General features: G+C 38.8%; 1 protein-coding gene across 2 annotated transcripts in view; it reads right to left on the reverse strand.

The window, feature by feature from the left end:
• UBTD2 (ubiquitin domain containing 2) overlaps window positions 1-18,406 on the reverse strand; it is an 82,954-nt gene that overhangs the window by 9,208 nt on the left and 55,340 nt on the right. For both annotated transcript variants that reach the window (XM_035290522.3, XM_054251722.2), the window contains exon 2: window positions 14,760-14,996. In XM_035290522.3, the coding sequence (XP_035146413.1) occupies window positions 14,760-14,996 (237 nt within the window). The remainder of the gene's footprint in view (window positions 1-14,759; window positions 14,997-18,406) is intronic.

Consider the following 18,406-nt stretch of genomic DNA (forward strand, 5'->3'; position numbering starts at 1 on the left):
CCACATTCTGAAGTATAAAACACACCATAACAAAATGAAATCATACAATGTCTGTTCATACACCATAATGGAAATAAACTAGAAATCAATTCCAGAAAGGTAGTTGAAAAATCCCTAATACATGGATATTAAACATTTCTAAATAACACATGAGATCAAAGAAGAAATCAAGATAAATTAAAATATTTTAACTAAATGAAAACAACTTATAATTTCGGGATGCAGGAAAAGCAGTGATCATTGGTAAATTTATAATGCCTAAAAAAGAAAAATCTAAAATCAATCAGTAAGCTTCCATCTTGGGAAACCAAAAAATGAAAACCAAATTAAATTCAAAGTAAGCAGAAGAAAAAAAAAAAAAAACTAAAATAGAAATCAAGAAATGGAAAAATCAATGAAAAAACCAAAATCAACAAGGCTGGGCACTGTGGCTCATGCCTGTAATCCCAGCACTTTGAGAGGCCAAGGTAGGTAGACTGCTTGAGCCCAGTTTTCCACCAGCCTGGTAACATTGGCAAAACCCACAAAAAATGCAAAAATTAGCTGGGTGTGGTGCATGTCTGTAGTCCCAGCTACCTAGGAGGCTGAGGTGGGAGGATTATCTGCCCCTAGGAGTTCGAAGCCATAGTGAGCTATGATCTCACTCCAGCCTGGGCAACAGAGTAAGACCCTGTCATAAAAAAGGAAAAAACAAACAAAAACAAAAAGCCGATTTTAAATATCACTAAAACTGATAACCCTCTACCCAGGCTAACCAAGAAAAAAAAAAAGGACACAAATTACTAGTATCAGAAATGAAAGAGAAGATATCACTACAGATGCCACAGATGTTAAAAGAATATTATGAAGAACTCTATGCCTACACATTTGATAACCTAGATAAAATGGACCAATTCCTTGAAAGACACGATCTGCCAAAACTCGCACAAAACAATCTGAATAGGCCTATTATCTATTAAAGAAATTGAATCAATTAATAACTTTCCAAAACAGGAAATCACCAATTCCAGATGGATTCACTGGTAAATTCTATGAAATATTTAAGAAACAAATTACAACAATTCTTTATAATCTTTTTCATTAGACAGAAAAGGGAATACAGCATTCCTCCCTTTACTTATAGTTTTGCTTTCTGCAGTTTCAATTTCTCTTGGTCAACTGTGTTCCAAAAATATTAAATGGAAAAATCTAGACTCACACAATTCATAAGTTTTAAATTGCTTAACTTTCTGAGTAGCATGATAAAATCTCTTGCCATCCTGCTCCATCCAGCTTGGGACATGAATCAACCCTTTGTCCAGAGTATTCATACTGTATACACCACCTGCCCATTAATCACTTAGTAGCCATCTTGGTTATCAGATCAACTGTTGCATTATTGCAGTGCCTCACCACTGTATAGGGAGGCCGAGGCGGGTGGATCACTTGAGGTCAGGAGATAGAGATCATCCTGGCCAACATGGTGAAACCCTGTTACTAAAAATACAAAAATTACCTGGGCATGGTGGCACATGCCTGTAATCCCAGCTACTCGGGAGGCTGAAGCAGAAGAATTGCTTGCATCAGGGAGTTGAAGGTTGCAGTGAGCCAAGATCGCATCACTACACTCCAGCCTGGTGACAGAGCAAGACTCTGTCTCAAAAAAAAAAAAAGAACAAAAACCCCTTATTTTAATAATGGCCCTAAAACAAAAGAGTAGTGGTGCTGGCAATTTAGATATGCCAAAGAGAAACCATAACGTACTTCTTTTAAATGAAAATGTGGAGGTTCTCAAATAAATAAAAAGACCCGAATTTTGAAGTTGCTAAGATCTAAGAAAAGAACAAATTTATTTGTGAAACTGTGAAGAAGGAAAAAAAATTCTTGCTAGTTTTGCTGTGGCACTTCAAACCGGATTAGTTAAAACACAGTGCATGACAAGTGATTAGTTAAGATGAAAAAGGCATTACATTTGTGGGTGGAAGACAAGAAAAGAATTGTGTTCCAATTGACAGCATTCAGGTTCAGCACTACCCACAATTTCAAGCATCTACTGGGGGTTTTGGAACATTCCAAGACTATTTCCCACCATGGATAAGGGGGGAGCACTGAACTTCCTAACTCATTCTATGAGGCCAACATTACCCCAATACCAAAACATTACAAGCAAAGAAAACTACAGACCAGTATCTCTCATGAACATAGATTGAAAAATACTCAACAAAATATTAATGAATCAAATTCAACATTGTATTATACACCACGACCAAGTAGGATTTGGTTCAACATTTGAAAATCAATTAATATACTACATCACATCAATAGGCTAAAGAAGAAAAATCACATGATCATATCAACAGATGCTGAAAACGCATATAACAAAACCCAACACTCATTATCAGTACTAGGAAGAGAAGGGAATTTCCTATCTACAAAAAACCTATACCTAAGATCATACTTAATAATGGTGAGAAACCCAAAGCTTTTCTACTACAACTGGGAACAAGGCAAGGATGTCCACTCTCATCACCACTTTTAAACACTGTATTGGAAGTCCTAGCTAATAAAATAAGACAAGGCAAGACAAGAAAAGGCATACAGATTAGAAAGGAGAAAATAAAAAATGCCTTTGTTTGCAGATGACATATCTATGTAAAAAATGTGAAAAATCAATATAAGCCCGGGTGTGGTGGCTCACACCTGTAATCCCAGCACTTTGGGAGGCCGAGGTGGGTGGATCACGAGGTCAAGAGATCAAGGCCATCGTGGCCAAAACAGTGAAACCCTGTCTCTACTAAAATACAAAAATTAGCTGGGCATGGTGGCAGGCGCCTGTAGTCCCAGCTACTCGGGAGGCTGAGGCAGGAGAATTGCTGGAAGCTGGGAGGCGGAGGTTGCAGTGAGCTGAGATGAGGCCACTGCACTCCAGCCTGGTGCCTAGCAAAAGAGCGAGACTCTGTCTCAAAAAAAAAAAAAAAGAAAAGAAAAAGAAAGATCAATATAAAAGGCTACCAGAACTAGCAGTTACAGCAAGGTTACAAGAGACAAGGTTAATATACAAAAGTCAACTGTTCTCCTATATACCAGCAATGAGGAAGAATATGAAATTTAAAACACAGTTTGTATTAGCACCTCAAAAATAAAATATTTAGGTATAAGTCTAACAAAGTATGTATAAGATATGAAACAACAACAAAAACCCTTGATAAAATGAAGAATTACTAAATAGAGAGGCAGTCTATGTTTATGGATAGGAAGACTTAATATTGTCAAGGTGTCAGTTCTTCCCAGCTTAGTCTATAGATTTGATGCAAATCCCAATCAAAATCCCAGAAAGAAGCTGGGCACAGTGGCTCATGGCTGCAATCTCAGTGCTTAGGGAGGCTATGGTGGGAGGATGGCTTGAGGCTCAGAGTTCAAAACCAGCTTGGGTTTTGAACTTTTAACATGGCAAGGCCCCACCTCTACCAAAGAAATAAAAAATTAGCCAAGCATGGTGCTACTTGAAGACTGAGGAGAAAGGATTACTTGAGCCCTGGAGTTCGAGGCTGCAGTGAGCTATGTCTGGGCCATTGTACTCCAGGCTGGGTGACAGAGTGAGACCCTATCCATAAATAAATAATAAACAAATAACTGAGCTATGAAAACACATAGGGAAAGCTTAAAATACATATTAGTAAGTGAAAGATGCCAGTGTGATAAAGCTATATATAATATGATCCCAACTATTTCACACTCTGGAAAAGGCAAAACTATAAAGACAATAAAAAAGGTCAATGGTTGCCATGGGGTTAGGAGGGAGGGAGGGAGGAAGAAATAGGTATAACACAGAGGATTTTTCAGAACAGTGAAAATACTCTGTATATTAAAAAAAAAGAAAAAAAAAAAAGACGGGGTTTTACCATGTTGGTCAGGCTGGTCACCAACTCCCGACCTCAGGTGATCTACCCACCTTGGCCTCCAAAGTGCTTGGATTACAGGCGTGAGCCACCACGCCCAGCCAAAAATACTCTGTATGATACTATTAATGATGGATACGTGTCAATGTAAAGTTGTTCCATCCCACAGAATGTACAATAACAAGAGTAAGCCCTAAAGTAAACTATGGACTTCTGAGTGCTAATGATGTTTCGATGTAGGTTCATTTAAAAATGTACTACTCTGAAGGTGAATATTGCTGTGCATGTGTGGGAGTAGGGGGTATTTGGGAAATCTGTTTCTTCCACTTAATTTTGCTGTGAACCTAAAACCAGTCTAAAACAAATAAGGGGACAATCCATACCATTTACTCAAATATGATTTAATTTCATTTTAAGTCTATAGGTTTATGGGTTACCCTCTTCCTCAATTAAATATCTGGGATCATAAAATATCGATAAAAGTAATGCTTTACATTGTAGTCCATAACCGACTACTACCTCACAATTACCTATGCAGAGCAGACTGGCTCCTCTGTGGCCCGGATTCTTTTGAACAACATACTCCCAGTCCTCTACCATTTAAGGAGCCCAAATCTCTACTAAAGACAAAACTGCTTTGTTGACAGTGGTTTCTACCACACAACCTCTTTAGGACCTAATAAGGATCACTAGGAAACAATTCTTACATTCTAGAATCACTGCATAGACATTTACTGATCATCTTGAAGTGGGTAGGGCATGTCACTGGCACTGAGGAGAGAAGGTTATAAGAGAGCCAAGACTGTCCCTGACCCCCAGGAGTATATACTCATGAGCAGATACATACCTGTCACAGATTACAGTATGAACGGATACAATGAAAATCAAACACAGGAGAGAAGGTTATAAGAGAGCCAAAACTGTCACTGAACCCTAGGAGCATATACTCATGAGCAGATACATACCCGTCACAGATTACAGTACAAATGGATACAATGAAAATCAAACACAGGTGCTGAGACATTGCAGAACAGAAAAGTGACTAGAACAGAAAAGTGGTAGAGCCAACATGGAGGAATTCTGTATAAATAGTGTGTTCTGGGCATGACTTTAAAGACACAGAGTAGCAGTGAAGGGCATCTCAAGAAATAGGAGTAATATGAAAATAAGAATAATTACAAGTTAAATAGAGAACACCATAGAGCCTTGTTGAAGTAGAATATAAAATCAACGATGTAAAATTACCAGATAGGCAGTAATAGTGAAACCTGATGGTAAGGTTCAAGAGTTTAGACTTAATACTACAGGAAATTATCAGAAGTGCTAAAACAGGTAAATGAGACATTCATTCAACATTCACTGCCTTTTATATCCTACTGGATATTCTAGGTGCTAAGGTTGTGTTGGAATAAGACAAAGCCTGCTGACTGTTTTATCATCTACATGAAGAGAGAAAGACTGACTGGAATCATGACTGACTGACTACAGAAATGGGAAAAAAAATCGAACTGAGAGATTTGAGGGTAACTGGCTGAACCAAATAATGGGTTAGATTTGATGGAGAACCAAATAATGGGTTAGATTTGATGGAAAACAAAAAGGAAAGAATCATGTAACTGGAAAACTAGAATGACAGAAAAAATAGATCATTTAGGGATACAAGATTTTTTGCTTAGTTTTTAATTACTTTAATGTTCCGCGAGATGCTTCAGTTGAATTATCTACAGGTAAGTAAAGAAACAGACTGGGGAAAAGTCAGGGTAAAAGTAGTTTGGAGAGTAATAATTTCTAATAGACAAGATTCAACATAACCAAACACTTGGCTGGGCATGGTGGCTCACGCCTGTAATCCCAGCACTTTGGGAGGCCAAGGCAGGCAGATCACGAGGTCAGGAGTTTGAGACCAGCCAGGCCAACATGGTGAAACCCCATCTCTACTAAAAATACAAAACTCAGCTGGGCATCATGGTGTGTGCCTGTAATCCCAGCTACTCAGAAGGCTGAGACAGGAGAATCGCTTGAATCCGGGAGGTGGAGGTTGCAGTGATCCGAGTTTGTACTACTGCCCTCCAGCCTGGGTGACAAGAGCAAGACTCAGGTCTCAAAAAAAAAAAAGTAAACATTTAGGACTGTTTACTACTGCTAACCCTGTCTAAGCACTTTACATACATTAACATTTAATCCTCACAGAAGGACTTAAGGTAAGTCTATTATACTCATTTTATACCCATTTTACAGATAGAAAAATTGAAGTAGAATAAAGTAGTTTTGTCCAGGGTCACAGAACTAGTAAGTGACCAAGTGTACAAGAGATACAGGGCTTGGTTCTCAGATTAGTTAATGAGAAGGAGAAAATGTACTTGGAAGAAAACAAAAGGCAGAGGGCAAATACAAGGGATAAAAAGCCAGAAATGAATCACAAGGGACAAGAAACCAAAAGTGCCTGTGAAGCCCAATGACATATTTGCTAATGATGTTTATGACAGCTTAAAGGAAATGGAAGATGAACCCAAGTTGGTCCAAAGGAAATGGTGGTGACTGAGGAGTTGCAGTGGTATGAGGCTGTCTCATCTATATTACTTGAGAGGAATGTGTGATAAAAACAATGGAGTGACATGGTTTGGCTGAGTTCCTGCACAAATCTCATCTTAAATTATAATCCCTATAAACCCCATTTGTCTAGGGAAAGACCTGATGGGAGGTGACTGGATCATGCAGACAGCTTCCCCCATGCTGTTCTCATAATAATGAGTGAGTTCTCACAAGATCTGATGTTTTTCTTTTTTTTGAGACAGAGTCTCACTCTGTTGCCCAGGCTGGGATGCGGTGGCACAATCTTGGCTCACTCTAACCTCTGCCTCCCAGGTTCAAGCATTTCTCATGCCTCAGCCTCCTGAGATTATAGGCGTGCACCACCATATCTGGCCAATTTTTGTATTTTAAGTAGAGATGGGATTTCACCATGTTGGCCAGGCTAGTCCCAAACTCCTGACTTCAAGTGATCTGCCTGTCTCAGCATCCCAAAGTGCTGGGATTACAGTGTGAGCCACTGTGCCCAGCCAAGATTTGATGGTTTTATAAGGGCCTCTTCCCCCTTTGCTCTTCACTCTTCTCTCTCCTGCTGCCATATGAAAGTCTTACTTCCCCTTTGCCTTCCATCATGACTGTGTTTCCTAAGGCCTCCCCAGCCCTGAGGAACTGTATCAATTAAACCTCTTTTGTTTATAAATTACCTAGTCTCAGTTCTTTACAGCAGTGTGAAAATGGGGTAATGCAGAGAGGTTTGCTTAAAGAAACCCAGTATGTTTAAACACAAAAGGGAAGGAACACTCTAAAAGTTGACACCATAGGGATCTTTCTACTTTTCCAAAATCACTTTTAGCTACCATTGTATTTGCAATTTATAAAAGGTTTTAATCACCACCCACTGGCCACCAAGGGTGCAATTCATTTAGCAATTACTAGTTTTAACAAAGTTCTAGCCAGGATTGCTCCCATTACTCACCTAATATTCTCTGTGGAAGGACAGTTGTCTTTTTTTTCCTTCTTACAAACCTATTGTAGGCTTCATGTCACAGCAGAGACAGATGGCCACCAGGCTAAGTAAGTGCCAGGGCATCATTTCCCCAGGGCAGGAAGCCCTGAAAACTACCCATGGTAGGAAGAAAGCTGCCAAGTCTCCACCTTCTGTTCTAATTTCATACATAATTTTCTGAAGTTGTTTTTATCTATCTTTTATCTAGCTGATTGGCTCAGATATTCTATTTTCCTTGGTCAACTGTTTTCTTCTATGATTATTTTAAGTTATGCCTCAAGATATTCCACTAGAAAAGTAGATGACAAATATTAAAAATATCTTTACTAAATATCATTAGGTCTAATGCTTTATACTCTTTTTAAGCTATCTTTCAGGTTAGAAAGACTTTTTTTAAGCATTGAAAGGCCTCACTGTTAATACCTCTATGCTCTTTCTCCCTTAAGACTGTAGTTCAGCGTTAAAAGTTTTTACCACGAGACTTACATCACTACATGAACAGGTTTGTAAGCGTTAAAAATGAATGTGTACAAGAGTGTGGAAATATTTGTTATCTTGACTGTGGTAATAGTTTTACAAGTATATATATGTCAAAGCTGATCAAATTGTCCACTTTAAACATGTGCTGTTTAGTGTTACTTTAATATATCTTGATAAAATTAACTAATTTAATATCCGATCACACTGAAAATCTGGTATAGAAAACCATTCCCCCAAAATGAAAGAAGAGGGCAATGTTCTAGAACTCCAAGGTTTTTGTAGCACTATGGGTCTCTTCCAAAGCCTACAGGAATAAATGTCTTTGCTCCCGACTTTTCTAACTGACTCAGAAGGCTTACACTTTTTTTTTTTGAGACGGAGTCCCCCCCGATACCCAGGCTGGAGTGCAATGACGTGGTCTCAGCTCACTGCAACCTCTACTTCCCCGGTTCAAGCAATTCTCCTGCCTCAGCTCTCCCAGTAGCTGGAAATACAGATGCGTGACACCACGTGACCAAGTTTTTGTATCTTTAGTTAAAGATGGGGTTTCACCACATTGGCCAGGCTGGTCTCAAACTCCTGACCTCATGATCTGCCAGCCTTGGCCTCCCAAAGTGCTGGGATTACAGGCAAGAGCCACCACGCCCAGCCCCCCCCCCCCCGCCCTTTTTAGATGTAGTTTTGATCTGTCCCCCAGGCTGGAGGGCAGCAGTGCAATCTCGGCTCACTGCAACCTCTGCCTCCTGGGCTCAAGCGATTCTCCTGCCTTAGCCTCTTTAAGTAGATGTGGACCATAGCTGTGTGCCACCAACCCTGGCTGATTTTTGTATTATGAACTCTTCTTCCTAAAAACCATGCCCTCCGACGGCGAAGGAAGGCCTCAACATTTGAGATGGAAATTGCTAGAGAACACTTAGATTGAATGTAAAGGAATGAAACTGTGGGAGTTCAAGCAGTACACTCAAGCCTGATAGAAGTACGTAAGATTCTAGGAGAAGCAGTGAGATGTGACAGAAAGAACAATGGTTCTGGAGTCAATCATAACCCAATTGAATTTAGACCGTAATTTTGGATATAGTGAGTCTATTTTCTCAAGAATTATAGTACTTGCCTCATGAGGTTGTTATAAGGATTAAATGATAAGACTGTGAGAAACTGCCTAGTACATATAACAAATCCATAGAAAACACACAATAATGTTGGCTCTCTTCCCACAAGTTTTAAATTTCAGAATCAGACTTATAGGGGAACACTCACCAACAGCATTGTGAACAATGTCACAAAGGATCAAGCTTTCATAAAATTTGCGTCATGGCTTCATGTTTTATGGTGTTTTCCACAAACCTGAATCACACTAATGTCTAAAGGGGCATCAAAATTATCCTCCATCCAGATATCAGGGGCAGTCTTTCAGGACTTTAGGTGCTAACAAATTACAGGTTCTCTCATGCAAGCACTTTGCTAGGAATTACATCAACTTCGTATTTTGCAATCAGGCTTTAGAAGCAGAAGGTCTTCAAACTACCAATCAGCCATCAAGACTGTGGCATTCAGAAAAACTAACTCTATCATCTCTTGTAGCAAACATAAGTGAAAAGTGACTTAGCCTGTGTATGTATTGTTGAGGTCATATGATAGTCAAAGAGCTTGTGTAGGCTGGGTGCGGTGGCTCACGCCTGTAATTCCACCACTTTGGGAGGCCGAGGGGGGCAGATCACCTGAAGTCAGGAGTTCGAGACCAGCCTGGCCAACATGGTGAAACCCCACCTCTACTGAAAATACAAAAATTAGCGGGGTGTGGTGGCACATGCCTATAGTCCCAGTTACTCAGGAGGCTGAGGCAGGAGAATCACTTGAACCTGTGAGACAGAGGTTGCAGTGTGCCAAGATCGTGCCACTGCACTCCAGCCTGGGCAACAGAGCAAGACTCTGTCTCAAAAAAAAAAAAAAGAACACAGAAAAGAGCTTGTCTAACACTTAACCATGGTTTTAAGGGGGACACTGATCTTTAATTTTCAGCTCTCTAAAAGGGGCAAAGGAGCAGACTACAAGCATATGAACACAGCGGTCTATGTAAAGCTGATTTGGCTTTACAGAAGTAGAAGTTGGTATAACATGCTCCCTGGAACCATGTTAGAAACCCTGCTTTACTCTACCTCCACTACCCAGAATGCCATACAAAAGAGGTCTTTTTCAGAGACAAGCCTACTGACTCAGGGACAACCTTCCATCCCAGCTATTTTCAGGCCTTTATTGCTCTAACTGCAGGAAAATGGTGACAACAGACGAGGAATAGGTAAACTGGAATAGATCTTATAACCCTATTTTTGTTTCTTTGAAGATAGAGAAAAATAATATAACATTTATTTTATGGTTAATCAGCCATCAGATCCTTCATTAAGGCCCTGTTTTATTTCTGACCCTACAACATTCCAGCTAAAATCCCATCTCCTATATATCTTCATGTCTTCACTCCTAAGCTTTAGGTTTATGAATTAACTTATCAGTTAACTTTGTTAAATGACAAATTCTTTTTTTTTTAATGACGAATTCTTATAGGAACCTTTAAAGCCACTAAAATTCATGGCCTCCTTCTTAATGGTCCTCTGAAACACCTAAGGAAAATAGAAACAAGACTTATACACATGCATTTTCTGTCCCTGTCTTAAGAGAATCTGCTTATTTCCCTTTAATATTAATCATTTACCATTTTAAAGTATGCTATGTAGTGTGCAAGGGAACTAAAACATTAGACATAGACTAAACACTGAAGATTACTTGTGTCATCACTTTACAGAACACAAAGATGAAATGACTTGTCCAGGGCATTGAGTCGCTTTAGTTACTGTTAGATCCAAGACTTGAGTTCAAATCCCAATTTCATGACTTACACTTTGGAAGAATGATGCAATCTGTGCTTCAGTTTTCTGATCTGTGCAAAATGGAATTATTATAGGTGATTATTATAGTCATGAGAATTAAATATTAATAATTCAAAACATGAGGCCAGGTGCAGTGGTTCACGCCTGTAATCCCAGCACTTTGGGAGGCTGAAGTGGGTGGATAACTTGAGGTCAGGAGTTCAGGCAGCCTGGTCAAGATAGTGAAAACCCCATCTCTATTAAAAATACAAAAATTAGATGGATGTGGTGGTGCACGCCTATAATCTCAGCTACTCAGGAGGCTGAGGCATGAGAATTACTTGAACCCAGGAGACAGAGGTTGCAGTGAGCCAAGATCGTGCCACTGTATTCCAGCCTGGGTGACAGAACGAGACTCTGTCTCTAAATAAATAAATAAATAAATACAACATGAGTTTTGAGTATTTTATTATTGATCCTCAGTCCAGTGTTCCTTTCACATGTTGATTCCTTACACATAACATGGTCTTTATACTATTTATAAGTCCCTTTGCCTTTTAAAAAATTAAATTTTATTATACATAGTGAATATTTAATATATTTTGAGATAAAGAAAAAAATATTCTGGGGAACTCCTTTCCCACTCATATAACAAACTCTGTGAAGAGAGAGAGAAAAAAAGATAATCTAGAAAATGATCAAAATCTGTAATTCAGAATATTGGTGCAGAAAACAGGGAATTTATTTGTTATGTCAGAGTTTAGGAAATAAAATCACCAGCACTACTATTTATTAAGTGCTTTTTGGATACCCAGCACTCCGGCCAACAACTTACATGTATTATTATTATATTTAATCAATATAACCATCCCATGAGGTAACTAATTATCCATATTTTACAGATAAGAGAATTGAAGCTTACAGAAGATGTGAATTGCCCAAAGTCAATTAACTGCAAGTAATATAGTAGGGACAAAAGTAAGACTAGATCTGATATCAAAGCCTGAACTAAATAATAGTCAAGTCTATGCAATAATTTAAACTTAAAATATAAAGTACTTTGGGGTATTTAAGGGGTAGCACAACATAATGTGCCCAAAGTTAAATTTCAAACATGCAATTACACAAAAAAGAGAGAATTTCAGCAACACCACTGAGCCAGTCTAGGTAAAAGCATACAATAGCCTAGTTATAAACTGATGGTGAGTTACAGAATATGATAAAACTTAAGGGCCAAGAAATACTGACAAGTTTCAGATATGAACAAAAGAATTCAATCAAGGGTACCAATGACAATATAAATACCCAGAAATTTATCACAGAGCTTTGAAAGAGAAAAGCTCAGACATTGGCTTGATTCTTCCATGCTTATGCAGAAAATATTCCTTAAACGTAGAAGGGGGAACAGAGGCTCATCCAATAATTCTTGAATTTCTGAAAGTAATTCTCCCTGATCTGTTGGTAGGTAGGTCTGCTTTTCTTGGCAGTTTACATAGATAAGCAGAAATGAGAGACTTGGGTATTTAGTGATTTGAGCCCACATCCAATAGGACATGCATGAGCCCCTGCCTTACGTGCAACAGAATTACTTTAAACAAGGCTATAATACACAGAATGCAACAAGGTATTCCAATAGGTAATTGTAAGTACAAAATAAGAAATTCAAAGTTCTAACATTCTGGATCTCAGGCTTCTTCTACCTTAAGACAATCACATATACGTGACTCTTCTTCTGCCCACGTGAAGGTCTCTACAACATATATTCTCCTTGAAAAACAGAGGATATAGACATCAAAAAGAGAAGGATGATAAAACTATTTGCAAAGGAAGACCCTGTCCCTTTATATTATATAAAGGTGGTATGTGAAGACTGTAATTACAGAACTGAAAAAGGTAAATGGACTAAGATGATGCCCACCACCTCCCAACCCATAATCACATAATGAATTTAGAGACTGTCCACGAAAATTGGGACTAAATAATCACACTGAGGCCAGGTGCAGTGGCTCACACTTGTAATCCCAGCACTTTGGGAGGCCAAGTTGGGTAGATAGCTTGAGGCAATGAGTTTGAGACCAGCCTGGCCAACATGGTGAAACCCTGTCTCTACCAAAAAAAAAAAAAAAAAAAAAATTAGCTGGGCATCGTGATGCATGCCTGTAATCCAATCTACTTGGGAGGTGAGACATTGCTTGAGAACTGCTTGAACCTGGGAGGTGAAAGTTACAGTGAGCCAAGATGTCGCCACTGCACCCTAGCCTGGGCGACAGAGTGAGACCCTGTCTCAAAAAAAAGAGCCATATTGAAAAAGGCATTCTATTACAAATTCTTCAAATATAGGAGGGATCACTTTTGCACATGTGTAGAAAAAGTGATCAGTGGGTGCTCAATAATGTTAGTAACACAGCTTATGCTAATAATCTTTCATAATAAAGAACACACAGCTATAAAAAAAAGAAATGCTTCTTTGAAGCACAATTAATCAAGAAATTAATGGTGATTTGGAATCTGGCAAATATATAGTAAGTTAAATATCTTTTGGCTAGGCATAGTGGCGCATGCCTGTAACCTTGGTATTTTGGGAGGCCAGCTTTAACCCAGGAGTTTGAGACCAGCCTGGGCAACATAGTGAGACCATGCCTCTCAAAAAAAAAAAAAAAAAAAAAAAAAGTTCCCAGTCATGGTAATGCACGCCTGTACTCCCAGGTACTTGGGAGACTGAAGTGGGAGGATCTCTTGAGCCTGGGAGGTTGAGGCTATAATGAGCCATGATCATGCCACTGCACTCCAGCCTGGGTGATAGAGTGAGACGTGTCTCCTAAGGATCACCTAAGGTCAGGAGCTGAGACCAGCCTGGCCAACATGATGAAACCCTGTCTCTACTAAAAATGCAATAATTAGCTAGGTATGGTGGCAAGACTGAGGCATGAGAATCACTTGAACTTGAGGGGTGGAGGTCGCAGTGAGCCAAGTGTACCACTGCACTCCAGACTTCTGGGCGACAGAGCAAGACTCTGTCTCAAAAAAAATCTTTCATTTGACATAGAGTGAAAGGACATAAAGCAGATGATTAGATAGCAAAAAATCACTGTTCCTCTATGAATGCTGATAAAGGGAGATACAGGGGATTAAAAAAATGATGGTATAATAATGAATAGAAATAAATGAAAGGTGGTTATTACACAGATCTGACAAGACAATCTTGAAAAATATTAACTTGAAAAACTAAAGAGAATACTGAGAATATTAATACAGAAATTAAAAAAAAAACAAAAAATATAAATACAAAATTAACACCTAAATCTCAATATGGCATGAAAATTTTTCATGTTTCTGATTAAGGAGATCAAACAAAAGTACATGCATGGAACTAGCATGTGTGCATTCCCAGACACATTCAAAGCTTATGGTTATCCTAAAAACAGTCATATTTCTACACAAAACAGAAAAGTTCCTGATAATGCTCAGGGCTACAATAATGGCAAACTGTCCTTAAAAACATGTGGATCTAACTTCTACATTACTATGCCAAAAATAGGCTTGATGAGAAAGTATAATAACTAAACAGAGCATCCTCGGAGTCTCTACAGCTTATAAAATCTAAACTGAGACTCAATCTCTAGTGATGGTAGAAGGAAACCAGTGAAGTAGAAGCTCCAACAGACTGACAGTGGGATGGGGCTGGTAAAGTAGGGGTGGCAGGGTGGAGAGAAGAGGTCTTCATGGAGAACTAGGTTAAACAGAAACTTTTGAGATGCTCAGAGTTCTTTTCTGAGATTAAGATATATTAAAAAAAAAACAAAACAAAAATACAAACACACCAAGTAAAACCTGTCTCCAGCTGAAAGATGTATAAGAAAAAAAGAGGAATGCTATTCCTTGCTACATTAAAAAAAAAAAAAGTTAGAATAATTTATAGCAAGGAAAAACTCTCCCATTTGTTTTCTTGCTATAAGAAACAAAGCTGATTATGTTCCCTCTGTCCTTGAGGAACACCAAACCTACCATGTGGTAATGTTATGTTTGCACCATCAATGATTGCTTGTGCCAGTTCATGATCATTGCTCTCAAAAGCATGTGCAGCAGCCTTCAAGGCATCCCAAATCTCTTTTCGGCCTTCAAAAGCTGGTGCAGTATCCCAAAATTCATCCCTCTTGCTGCGCAGTTGTCCATCTGTCATAGGATAATCGCTTTTCCATTTTGGTTTCTCCTTTTTCAAAGGCTGGTTACGACCTAGAGCAACTGAGAAGAAAAATAAAAGACTGAGATCAAAACCAAAACTTATAAAGTATATATCACAAGTTATCTGGTCATTCCCTCTTTTGGATTATTTCATCAAAATGACAGCCAGAAATTTGCCTGCTAGCTAATGTGTGCATTCTAAAATTCCTCTTAACATATTCTGGAACTACAAAAGTGAACAGAGACATTAGATGGCTCTGTGCAAAACAAATTGGTAGCTCTTTTCCACCCAGTACACCCTCTCTACAGGATCATTACAAAGAATTACAGGCTGAGGTGGAAGAATAGCTTGAATCCAGGAGTTCAAGGCTAGCATGGGCAACATCGTGAGACTCCCCCCATCTCTACAAAAACCACAAAAATTAGCCTGGCATGTTGGCATGTGCCTGTGGTCCCAGCTACTCAGGAGGCTGAGGTGGGAAGTTTACTTGAGCCTGGGAGGTTGTGTTTGCAGCGAGCCACGATCACACCACTGCACTCCAGCCTGGACGAGAGACCCCATCTCACACAATACAAAACAAAAACACCCAGAGAATTATAGTTGTAATGAATGTACCACTTTGGTGGAGGATGTTGATAATCGGAGAAAGGAGGCTATGTATGTGTGGGCACAGGGAGTACATGGGAAATCTCTGTACCTTCCTCTTAATTCTGTTATGAACCTAAAACTGCTCTAAAAAAATAAATATTTTTAAAAATACAATAAAAGTTTTGTTTCGTTCATTTTAAAAGAACTGCCGAGAAGGTAGGTGTTTCTTCAGACTGTAATAGCAGGATACGAGAGTCAAGAGACACCATACAAGAGAGGCAAGATACACTGGGAAAGCCAAATGGCAACTGCAGCTTAGACACATGAAACCAGGAATTAGGAACTGAGAAAATCCAAAGAGGCAAAAGACTGCTTTTTAGTGTCCAGAGAAAGAAAAGCCAAACAACCAGAATCATGAACAAACAGATTACAGGAATACTTCCTCTAGCATTCTCCTCTCTGGACTTTACTCAAGGAACTGTAAATACCTTTCTCTGTAACTCAAACAGGAACTAATTTACAAAGGGTAGAATCAGCACTTTACTTTTTTTGAGGAACTGGGAATAAAAGAGATAATCCTTGATTCTAGGCCAAGGGATTAGCTCCCAACCACAAGGAACAGAACTACAATATCCTACCCTAGTTTCAACCCAAAAGAAGAAGAAAACAGAGGCAAGTGCAGCATCTCCCCTTAGAGAATGTTATGTCGTCGTCGTCATTGTAGTAGTAGTAGAACAAGTCTGATACAACATCCTTGCATCCACATACCTACCTGGTGTATTATCTGTGATCTATTTTCACAGGTCATACTGACCTACAGAGCTATTCTTATTTATGGCTCTGTAGGATTATACAGTGCTATAGATAGGAAATAGTTTGATAGATGGGATAGAAGATAAAAAGAAAATTGAAGCTGGATGAAAAGAGAAGAGTGTTGGAAAAGAGTGGGTGGGAAATAAAATGACAGAGCAGGTGGGAAGGAGAGAGGGTATGTGTCAAAATTCAATGTTCTATATTTAATTGCAGAAAGAATACCAATTTTAAAGAAACCACTCTCAAACTGGTTCTAAAGCATCCATGAAATTGACAATTCTCTCATTGGCCCAGGGCCAAATGAAATTTGGGCTATGCAAAACAGAAAATAAAATGACTCCAGACCCTGGGCTATCTGTACTCTCCAGGTCTTATCTCTCAGATAAGACCAACAAAGACTGCCAAGGCAAGTCTCTTCTGTCCTCTCCCCTTCAGGGTGGCATACCATATTACCACCAGCTGTTTTCCACTTAAAACGCTCAGCATTAACTCAAATACTTTTTGCCTTCTAACTTGTCCTAGTGAAATGCAAAACAGGTGAGTTCTAAACGGGTGGGAAAACAGAGTAGGAAACCCATCCTTTAAAGTAGTAGAGCTGGAAACCAAATCCAAGTCTCCTTACTTAATCAACAAATATGTACTGAGTGTCTATTATATTTAATTCAAATGTGAGAAACACAGTCTATACTAATGATTTTTTCTCTGCTTCTTCCAAATAATACAGATTATGCAGCTAGAGCATAATTCCCTAAAAGATGTTCAGAATGTGTCTGATAACCACAACCTACCGATTGCACCAGTACAATGGAATGCAAGGTAGCCTTTATTTTCTGCTACATTATTGTTTAGATAAGTTAGAGACAGTTTACGGACAACACTCAGCTTACTGACCAGGAGGAGGAGGAAGATGGCACAGTAAGTATGCAGACTCAGTAAGATTCTATCTAAATGAAATTTTGGGTCTACCTGAATATTTCTTTTTTCTTTTTTTCCTACCTGTTTCTACAGAATTATCTGATCTCATATGTACTAAATCCATGAGAGATAACTTAGTATAATTTTTCCTGTCATTCTGAGAGAATCACAAAGCACGGGCAAAAACAATAAAACCTCTACAATCTCAGGACCTAAAACTAAAGCAAATGAAAGTAAGAGGCCCTTGAAAAGAGGAACCTAACAGAAAAACAATCATAATATGTGTACAAAGTACCCTGGAAAAATTGTAAAACACCTTCCTTACAAATGTGAAGTAGGTTCATTTCATCTCTTTCCATTTGGCAGAGAACAAAGTCCCACAAAAAGAATAGATGATGCATTTATGTTGCTTAAGGAAAATAATTCCAAATGCATTTGCTATCTATCTATCTATCTATCTATCTATCTATCATCTATCTATCATCTATCTATCTATCTATCTATCTATCTATCTATCTATCTATCTATCTATCTGAGACAGAGTCTTGCTCTGTCACCCAGGCTGGAGTGCACTGGCATGACTGGGCTCACTGCAACCTCTGCCTCCTGGGTTTATGCGATTCTCCTGCTTCAGTCTCCTGAGTAGTTGAGACTACAAGCATGGGCCACCACACTCAGCTAATTTTGTGTGTGTGTTTTTAGTAGAGACAGGGTTTCACCATGTTGGTCAGGCTGGTCTCAAACTCTGGACCTCAGGTGATCCTTCTGCTCAGCCTCCCAAATTGCTGGGTTTACAGCACCATGACAGGCCCCAAATGCATTTTCAAATCTACATGCTGTCAAAAGCTTCACAGTAATTATTCTGCAAAAGACAAAAATAAATGCTTGTGACATGAAGGAAGATTACTTTTGTCTATTTCTGCCTGTATTATAAACATACATAATATAGAGTATCTGTCTATATAATACCCATTGTTAAAATGATTAAATCTTTGGAACATAATTACTTTAGTGAAACCCCAGAGCAGTGTAGAATTTTCACTATAAAATCGGAGGTTTCAAGTTTCATATTAAACTAAATGACTAACTTTTGTTAAATAAATAATTGGGAAAAATACTAGCATTTAGCAAAAGCATTTGAACTATCCTCTCA

The sequence above is a fragment of the Callithrix jacchus genome, chromosome 2 (genome assembly GCF_049354715.1).
Source record: "Callithrix jacchus isolate 240 chromosome 2, calJac240_pri, whole genome shotgun sequence".
Lineage (NCBI taxonomy): Eukaryota > Metazoa > Chordata > Mammalia > Primates > Cebidae > Callithrix > Callithrix jacchus.